Source organism: Bicyclus anynana, chromosome 14, assembly GCF_947172395.1.
Source record: "Bicyclus anynana chromosome 14, ilBicAnyn1.1, whole genome shotgun sequence".
Lineage (NCBI taxonomy): Eukaryota > Metazoa > Arthropoda > Insecta > Lepidoptera > Nymphalidae > Bicyclus > Bicyclus anynana.
Window position 1 is genome coordinate 7,048,107 of NC_069096.1, and position 10,095 is coordinate 7,058,201.

Below are 10,095 nucleotides of genomic sequence, written 5' to 3' on the forward strand. Positions count from 1 at the left end.
GAGACGAAGTACTTACCTTCATACTTTTTTTATTTCTCAGCGTTTCTATTACCATAAAACATTTTAAGTACTGGCACCTATGAACACTTTAAACTTTACCGAACTAAAATACATACAGGTGTGAAGTAAAGAGTGTGATGTATAATAGATTCAATACGCGATAAGTGTTGTCTTTTAGATTATTTTTTTATTTTATATTTAACTGTTTTAGTGGGACTGATGTGGTCTAAATTAATGGAAAATATAACGCCAAAATTTACGTAAGATTTAGTCGTTTATTTATTTTATGTGGCTGGCTAAAATGAAAAATTTGGCCAGTCATCAAACTGGCAAAAATGTTCTAGGGAGTCACGTTATTCTTTTCCGCATTAACTCATCACAACACGAATTCGCACTATTCCTGGAAAAAGGAAGTAAGTGATTTTCACCAACTTTTCAGGAGCTTAAAAAAACTGTCCTATATTTTTTTTATGAGTTCTAGAAAAAAGTTTCAAAGAGAAAATCGTAAGTCACAGTTGGCTTCAACTACGCGTGTTATTTAATTTAGGAACGGCTTGATGTACTTCGAGATATTCTAAAAAAATACGGTTACATCGGTACTCCACAAAACATAAATAATATTTGCAGGAGTAACTACAATTACTGCTTTTTTGTTATGTGTTTTGAAATATATGAACTAATTTATCTCTACTTACGGCTTTATACTCTCCTATTTTTAATTATAATCTAGAGTTGTAAGTAAAATCACGTTGTTATTTAACGGAAAATCCTTTTTTGTACATTGAGTTACGTATTTCCAGGGAGCTATTTATTTTAGAATAGTTAGTGTATTTAAAAAAATAGCTTTTATAATACGGAAAGTAACTGAATATTCAATTTGTATCATGTAATACCAACTTCTTACAGTAAATAGTCTATTATGTGCGTGTATTTAAGTCAAAACTATAAATATAGGGACAAAATTTATTTAGAGGAAATGAAAACAGACAGGGTTATTATTAAGTTTTTATTATTTTTAAAGAAATGTTTATAGCATCCATAATCAGCTTAATCAAGAAATGTTCATATTATTAGTATGAATAGTGATATTTTTATTAACCTTCATTATCCTCAATTTCGGAATCGGACTCGGTGGCAGCAGATTGAGTACTTAAACTCTTATAAAACGTCTGGTAGTGTGGAGGTATATAATTATATTTACATAGACTCATCAAGTCTTTGTATAATTTTTCAGGTATCGGTAGCGGCGCATCGTATAATTGCACTAATGCCTGATGTGTTTCAAAAGGCTCGCTGCATGCAGCTCTTTTTTTTCTCATGACTCTTCCGCTTCTATTTGTGTCTACAATTATTGGTGTCTCATCATCGAATGCATATTTTATTTGCAATTTCCCCGGACATTGAGGATCTGCCGAAATCTCTTTAACTTTACTCCAACTCACTTTATTTCCGAAGTTATCTTTTTCCCAGTTTTTATTGTTGGCTACAAGCTTTTTGAAATCGAAAAAAATGTCTTGAGTCATTTCTTTGACATTGTATTTTTCCCCTTGTACTTTTGCATTTCGAATGATTGCATATATTTCTTCTGGAATATAGAGTACGTGATTTTTTTTGCTTTTTTCTATGCAGGAGTGCATCGAGTCACCCTCATTTTGAGTATGACCTTTCTGTAAAAATCTGTGCGTAATTTTTATACCCAATTCTTTAGATGCGTGAATATACAGTGCAAAAACAAACCGATTACGATTTTGTCCAGTGCAGTTATCCGAATAAAAAGAAATTACTTTGATTCCTTTCGCAGCTTCACTTTGTAGATAACACCATAGACAGCTGGCTATTTCATTGGCACCTCTTTTTGCTATTTGGGCATGCCAAACATAACAATGACCACTTTTTGTCAATATGTTATATACTGTGAAATTATACACTGGGTATTTGCGTTTATAATGGAAAACTCCAACCTCTGATTGCGGTAAGTATAATACTTTTTCCAAATCAAAACAAGCCACAGTGTTTTCTTTAGGATCTAATTCTTCTTTTTCTTGGTTTTTAATTTTTCTTATAAGCTCCTTATTTTTGATGTGCTTTTCATATTCTTCTTTCAACTGTTCAGTTTGTTCAGAATCAGCCTGGTCGTATAAGCTGCAAGTTTCGCACAAATCTTTTTTTGGCTGGAAGAAGCCAATATTAAATTTTGTAGTAAATATATTATAGTACCATCTCTCGGATGCTGGAGTAACATTTTCATAATCTGGGTTATTCTTAATCCACTCTAAGTATAAACGATGCATTTTAGCGCAATTGAGCTTTTCATCTAGAAATTCTCTTTGCGTTTGTTTACGGAGATAATGCGATTCTTTACGTGGAAACATATTAATATGATCAATAACACTTTTGGTTGTACTTTCGCTTGTTTTGATTGGTCTATTAGTATGTTGACCTCGCAGATCGACAACTTTCTGGATTTCTTGCTTATCAAGAGCTGTGTATACAGTCTTGTCGCTGATATTTAGTGTTTGTAAAAACATCTTTTTGCAAACAGTAACTGTATCATGTCCATTACTTTTTGGCAACGTATAGACCACTGTCTGCGATCGAGGTCTGTTCGAGCCTACTAGAGCAACACGTGTTGGTTTCCCTTTAACGTATTTTAAAATATAATCCCACTGACGCTCATGATTAGCTAACTGCCAGTAGCTTTCAAATACAAGTTTTCTTTCTGATTGATCAATTTTTTCAGTGCACTTTTTTTTACATGTACATGGATCACCCATTATCTTTCGTTCTATTTCTTTTTTAGCAGATTTAGAATGGTAACGTTTTCCAGAATTTTTCAATAGTTTATTTTTGTTTACTTGCCACGAACTTTCATCTCTAACTCTTTTACGACTGTGACTTTTTGTTAATGCTGTTTCATTGTTTTCAAAAATATTTTCATCATTAAGATACACCGTGAACTGTGATGCGATAAAGTTAATATGTGTCGATTGTGCTGAATCCTCATTGGAATTCGATGACGACGGTATTGGAAGATTTTGATTCAAAGGTTTAATGTTTTCGCAGTAAAGGCTCCTTTCAGTGACATCAAACATACTATTATCATTTTCAATATGATCAACATTCATGTGGCAACTATTGTATATTGTAGAAGTTGACGCTACAAAATGAAATTTCTCATAATATGTGGTGTCTTTTTTCCGAAAGTAATATCTATTTTGCTTGGAGGTCAAACAAATAATCTGATTTTCTTTCGATTCATCTACAACAGCTGTATACTCATTCAGTTTATTTTCTTTAGGTTGACATTGTACAGTTCTTAAAATCTCTTTGAATGAATCAGGGGTAGTTATCTTTGTAATAGCAAGACGTGATGAGTGTGGTGTAGACATAATGACATCAACAGATGATTTTGGACTACTTGCTTCAGGATCTTCACCTATTGGAGGCTTTAATATCACGTCAACATCGCTTTTAGTGCAAATATTTGACCACATATTACTTTCAATATTTTGAGTATATTGAAAATTTGGCTTCTTACGTTTCCTGCGTCTTTTATGTGCATTTTCAGCAGATATATTTTCATCAGAATCGAATGAATCAGTTTCAGGAATATACTCTGAAACATTTGGTGAAAATGGCTCCTCTAATTCTTCGTAACTGTTATTTAAGTTTTTTGAGACATCTTGATTAACACCATCCTCTACATTCCATTCAGAAATTATTATATCAACGTCACATTTATGGGAAGTATTTTTATTTGTAGACTGCGTATAATTAATGTTATTGTATGTACGTGATGCTGTAAAATCTGTGAAAAAATAAAGTAATTAATTCAGGATAGTCAACTGTGACCCTAAAATATCTGTATCCAATAAACGTTTATCTTGAAAATATATAACTGAGTAATCGTCACCTGTATCTGCAAATGACGCCTGTTGACTGTAGGCGGCTGGCAAATAAAGATCGCTTAAAATTTTTATACGTTTTCCATCATCCTTAGGAGCTGTAATAATACGAAATAATTTTATTTACAAAGTAAAATAATTTAAATTTTACCTTTTATTTCAAATACATTTTTATATACAAAATAAATATCCATTAACACGAACCTTTTGACGAAACAGCCTCGTTTTTACGTGAGCAAGATGGCATTCCCCTTTCATCTTTTTCTCTGCTTGTTGTTTTACGAGTAGGACCTTGTAATTGCAATATTTTATTAACAATTTATAAGCCAGCATAAACATAAAGCCTTTTTTCCCAATCTCCAAGTAAGCATCAAGTAATCTAATCTCATTTAACGTCAAGTTACAAAGACCAAACTTATGACTTACTTACTAACAGTTGACACCAATAATAATGGACACTTACTTTAAGACAGTGAAACATTAGACTAGACTTATTATTACTTTAAAGGCAATACACCCAAATTATTGCAAATGAGCAAAAAATGGATAAAGAAAGTTAGAACATTCATTAATTTACACGATTTACATAGCAAAGTAATCGATTTCATGCTTTTAGTAGTTGCATTATATAACACATTTAAAGACAAATCCACTTTAACAGTCAACCACCTTAACCACCTTTTAACAAGTATTTAAATATATTTTAAGTTAATAATTATATTACCTTAGCTGAGATGTCACACTGCTGCGGTGCAGCTCCGGTGTGTCGCGGTTTTTTGAATGGATAACCGCCGATAAAAGCCGCACTGGAGCTGCGCCGCAGCAGTGTGACAGGTCTCGTGGTAAATACGATAAGCTAACGGCAATGCACATAATTAAAAAAAAAACTTTACGTAGGCAAGTATTAACCCTTATTCTTCTGTGTTAAGAAATAGGTAAGCGCAAGAGATTAAAAAAAGAGGAATAAGTAGTTTGAGAAACAATATTAGTAAGTGCACATCATGTTAAAATGTTAATGACTTAGTAAAACAAGTATTGCAAACATAGCAGATGTATCACACAGCAGCCAAGCTAACTTACTTTTAAGTCTCTGCTTGTGTAGTTAACCTTATAAACAAAACAATCAAACTAATATTAAAAACGTATAATAAAAAGGTAATAATTTTACAATAATATACAAAACAATAATAATAACTTACTGGGGTCTTGAACATCATTCAATTCCATGTTAAGCATACGCCTAACTCGTGGATTTTTTATCAACGCGCAGAGTCGACGTCGTTTGTTTGTAGGATTATCTTCCTCCATCTTTGCTAGTACAGTATATACGTTATAATTTATTACGTAGGTCGTCGTAATAATAATATTTGCGATCGAAGCACTCTGATTACGTGCAACCCAAAGCAGCGCTAGCGCACGACTAAACTAACCGACGAGCGAGAGCGAGCCGCAAGTGGTGTAGGTACGTTGCGTGCCTTGTATTGTTAGATGCAATACATCGAATAAGTATTTTTTTCTACATACGACACTAAAAATAGTTTATTTTTTACTTAATTTTAATTACACGAAAACATTCTTAATTTTTTTCTTACAAAAAGCATATATTCAAAATTACCCAAAATAAGATATGAAATGTTTCGTGTAATAAAGAAATAACTGAAACTACACTTTACGCATTGTGAAGTTTTGCCGGGTGGAAAGTATGTAACAATAATCACACATAAACTATCAGCTAAATTTTTCGTAGAAGAAATAAGTAATTAGAATTACACAATAGTCGAAGATTGTAAATTATAGGAACAAGTATTTAAGTTTATTTGCGTTAAACATTTTCTTGTAAATCTTCTTTTAAAATTTACGTAAACATAATTATGACTTTAAGAACGGTATAATTGTAAAGCGAATAAATGTAAATATACATACCTCTATTTTAAGCTGGAATTTTATGTTTTCTAAAGTCGTAAAATTTTAGTATTTTTGCATTTACTCCTTCATTTTTGTCGATAGCTTCACGATATTTTGACAGAAGGTGTAAACCATTATGCTCGCTTTATTTACGTAATAAAACATTTTTGACGCAAGTGTAGTTACGTCTTTTTTACAGGGGTAGTGCGAATTCCTTCTCAGTATGAAAAGCATTACTCTACCTATACAGTCCGGCAAGCTGGCCATGGCCAAGTATAGATTAACGCATATAGAACAAAATACAATATTCGTTCCTTTATTCGATATTTTTGTATGTTATAGTAATTTATATTTAATTGCTTCACTCCACATGTCAGAGATACCTGAAGTGCATGAGATCATTCTAAAATCTAAACACAAATCGACTATTAGCCTTACGCTTACAACGTTAGTGTAAAATGTACTCACATCATGCGTCGTATCGCCTCGATGTATCCTCTCCTCTGTCTCCCGGACTCTGTCTGTCACATTCCTGGTCAGGACGCGTCGCTCGTGACTCTCTCGGACCTTCCCGTCAGGGTTCGCGACCACACACGATGACACGAGGACCTTGGCGCCTGCTGGAGCGACCGTGCCATCTGGAGCATCTTGCAATTCTATAACAAGTCACAATTAAATTTCAAAATGTTAAGTACTACGAGAAAATGCTATGACATATGTTACAAAATTCGAAAGTCAGCCACGTCAGCCAAATATAAATCCGCCTTTACGCGCAACTGAAAATCAGAGGATTCTAATATGTCATATCGTAGAAATCTATCAACGTTCCAAAGTTTAGGAGTGAAGATACTATGTTTTGATAAGTAAAAGGGCAATTACAGTAGATAATTACGTGATCTACAGTTATTGATAGAGTTATCCCTATAAAATATTATTTTTAAATTTTAACGAATATTAATCCTGCATAATTATTTTGCACAAAGCTACAGTTTCTTGCACCCTTTTTGTATATTGTTTGAAGGTTTTGCTTACCTTCTATGTAAACTGCGCCCTTTCCTGCCTCAATCTCCCCTTTCTGATCTTCAGGTACTCTGTGCTATAAAATAAAAATGTCATAAAGTTATTAAACTTTTGTTAACTAAATTCAAAATGATCAAAATAAGAATAGAAAAATTACAGCTTTTTAACAATTAAGTAGCCTATTATTTTTTATCTATAACTTGCATTAAATTTTATCATAACATAAACAATTAATCCAAAATTCTAAAAGGACCTCTAAATATGGGGGAGGTTATAACTTCGCGAATTTATTTAAATTGTAATTCTAACTAAAAATGGCTATGTAGTTAGTCTGTACGCCATAGAAGTAGGTGCGAGAGGGTTACCAGCAAAATCTCTCTATAACTTGCTTAACCTTGGCCTCTCTAGAAGTGCAGCTAGTTCTATATTAGAACGAGTATCCAATGCTCTAATAGGATCTTACCAAATTTGGCTAGACAGGGAGAACAATACGAGCAGAGAAAGGGAGTGTTGATTCGTCAAGGAAATCCTTAACCCTACATCCTGTAGTCACAAGTTCAGGACTCTGTTCGGAGTTTTTCTCTCTACCACGCGATGGACCCGGCACCCGCACGGTGAATCCATGGAATGCTAAGATATTCGTCTCTTAATTGTGTTTTAAAATGTTCTCTGTTCTGTCTCTTAGTGTTTGTTGATAAACAGTGCACATCGAGTATGGCTTTAATAAAGTAATAAAACACACCTCCGTTTGTTGAAAGTTTGTGGTGTGTGTATCCTCATTGACGGATGTAGATATCTTTGGGCCGGAGTCTGTGAGGATACGTCCGTCTTCCAGCACCAACTCGCGCTTGACGTGTGTGGCGATCTGACGTGTGGTGGTCACTTCGCTCGTCTTGCGCGTCACCCATTCCTCTGCAAATAGTAACAATCAAAAATTATTTTAAAACTACCGTCTATGTAAGACTATTCTTATAAAAAATACGTTAAGTTTACTTTAAAAATACTTTTTTTATTTTATAATATCACTCGCGTAGTCCCCGTTCCCATGAGAATATGGGTATAAAATATAGCATATGACAGTCACAAATAAAGTGGCTTTAAAGTGGAAAAAGAATTTTCCAAATCGGTTTAGTAGATCCAGAAATTACCCTCTACAACCTCTCACACATTACCTTTTTTATAATATTAAGGTAAGGTATAGTTTTATATAGAATAGATAAAGTCTTTCTTAATCTATATAATATTTAAAACTAAGTGGTAACACTGTCATTCATTTTTCAGGGACATGATATTTTGTTACGCACCGAAATCTGGGAGATGGCTTGGAAGAAAAAGGTCCAACATGAATATCACATATTACACTTTGACCAGCTGGCCTATTCACTAATTTAGTTTTTAATAACAACCCAGTAAAATGAAGATCAAATCAACTAAGAAATGTCATAAGTATGCTATCCACAAAGGGTCGTCATTAGGCACCGGATGACATTTATTGTTACATATAATCTCAATTTCGTATAGGTATGTCAAATAAGTCAAAGATAGTGAATTACTCTGCTGAATTGTCATTAATAAAAAATTACGTTGTTCCACAAGGACTTTAATTTTAATTAAAGGATACACATTTACCTTCTTTGGTTGTAGCTATCGTTTCCCCCGGTTCAGCCTGTGGACAAAAAAAATAATTTAAGATACTTGGAAAGTAGACTTTTAATTATTAAAAAATAGATAAATTAACTACTAAACCATGCGGGCTTTTAAATAATAAAAAAGTAATGTTTTGTATTAACAAAATAAATAGTAATTAACAAAATATCCTGGACTGTAAATTTAATCAGCGCCATCTCTTACCGAATAGCCGAAGCTATTAAAGCTGGAGTCGGCACGCTCCGGCGATTTGGACGTGTACTGTAAAAGTATACGCGGCCGTCGCTTGATGGCGCCATGCTCGCTTAACGTAAAAACTGTCACCATTTAAATACATAAAAACTTAGATGCAAGTTAATTAATTAATGCACTGATCACTGTCCGGTAATGTCTATTTAAGCACATTTTATCACAAAATAACATAAATAACTAAAACGCTATAAAAATAAAAAATATTCCTTATACAGTAACCTATTAAGTTCTTACTCGTTATGACTTACTTAAAGGTATGTAAATACATAACTAACATAAAATTAAACTCTTGTTTCTTAGCAAATTAGCACGCTAACTAACAATAATGGTTCGCGCGTGTTCTCGTATAACCGATTATTATTGACTGAGCGAACTAAAGGTAAACTGCAATACAATTAAACTGGGCACGTGGATTATAATTTTCTTTTGGCAATGTAACGTACGCAGGGTTGTCAAATGTGACTTTTCCATTTAATATTTATAGTAGTACTTTCTACGGTAGGTACTAGATTTGTTCAGATTCGTGTTTTATTTCTTTTATCGCTTTAATAATAATAATTAATGAATGTGATTAGAATCCGACGCGCTGATTTAGATAGAGTTCGCCTCAAATAACTTTGCTGTCGAAAAACGCTTTTAGAATATACGCGTAACCGCACGTAGATCTATGTATTTTTTGTTGTAATTGCACTGATTTGCACTGTATCTAATAAAAATAAAAGATGCAACACCTAATGGGTCTACTGAAAGCTACTCTAAAGCTTTTAAATCCACTTTTAAAAGTTATTCTGAGCGTATAGAACCAATTGGTAATAAAAACCATTAGCAATATTCTATGATTCTCGAAAAACAATTACGTATTAACTAGGTACACATATACACAAAGATACTGCAAATTAAATATGATAATCTGATTATCGGTTCGTTTTGAAATATTCCGAATAGGAAGTAACAGGGTGCTGATTTCTATACATATACATATTTGTACAATACACACAAAGCGATCTAGCCTCAAAGAAAGTGTAATGTGTGCGGGCCAAACGTAACGAGAAGAAATTAATTATTTTCTATCTCGAGAATTAGAGAGAGAGAGAGAGAGAGAGAAAGAAATAGAAAAGAAGATTATTTTCTACACCTGCCAGCCCTGACCACAGTTCGTGATGAGTATGCCACGTAGTGCCTGCTTCCGGTGGGAGCGCACGACCGTATTGGACGGACACCTCGCCTCATATTAAACAAAGCGCCGTCATTTTGACAGTTCAATGATTAATAAGGATTTAAGCTGGTCGAAAGCCAGACTTATATATCCGTTTGACTATCGGTCTGTTTCTTAAGAAATATTTGTTTAGTTACTCTTACTTTACAA

General features: G+C 33.4%; 2 protein-coding genes across 2 annotated transcripts in view; both read right to left on the reverse strand.

Annotated features, from left to right (window-relative positions):
• Positions 1-8,896, reverse strand: part of LOC112047350 (uncharacterized) — a 106,322-nt gene extending 97,426 nt beyond the window's left edge. Inside the window, exons 1-5 of the mRNA XM_052885490.1 lie at positions 8,682-8,896; positions 8,460-8,496; positions 7,573-7,742; positions 6,843-6,906; positions 6,279-6,466 (exon numbers count right to left, since the gene is read on the reverse strand). Of these exons, the coding sequence (XP_052741450.1) occupies positions 6,279-6,466; positions 6,843-6,906; positions 7,573-7,742; positions 8,460-8,496; positions 8,682-8,804 (582 nt within the window). The 5' untranslated portion in view covers positions 8,805-8,896. The remainder of the gene's footprint in view (positions 1-6,278; positions 6,467-6,842; positions 6,907-7,572; positions 7,743-8,459; positions 8,497-8,681) is intronic.
• LOC128198734 (uncharacterized) lies at positions 1,009-5,665 on the reverse strand. The gene is made up of 3 exons (XM_052885482.1): positions 4,110-5,665; positions 3,914-4,003; positions 1,009-3,808 (listed from the first exon to the last, which is right to left on the reverse strand). Exons 1-3 carry the CDS (start codon positions 4,150-4,152, stop codon positions 1,095-1,097), a joined length of 2,847 nt encoding a protein of 948 aa, XP_052741442.1. The 5' UTR covers positions 4,153-5,665; the 3' UTR covers positions 1,009-1,094.
• Positions 8,897-10,095: the final 1,199 nt, after the last annotated feature.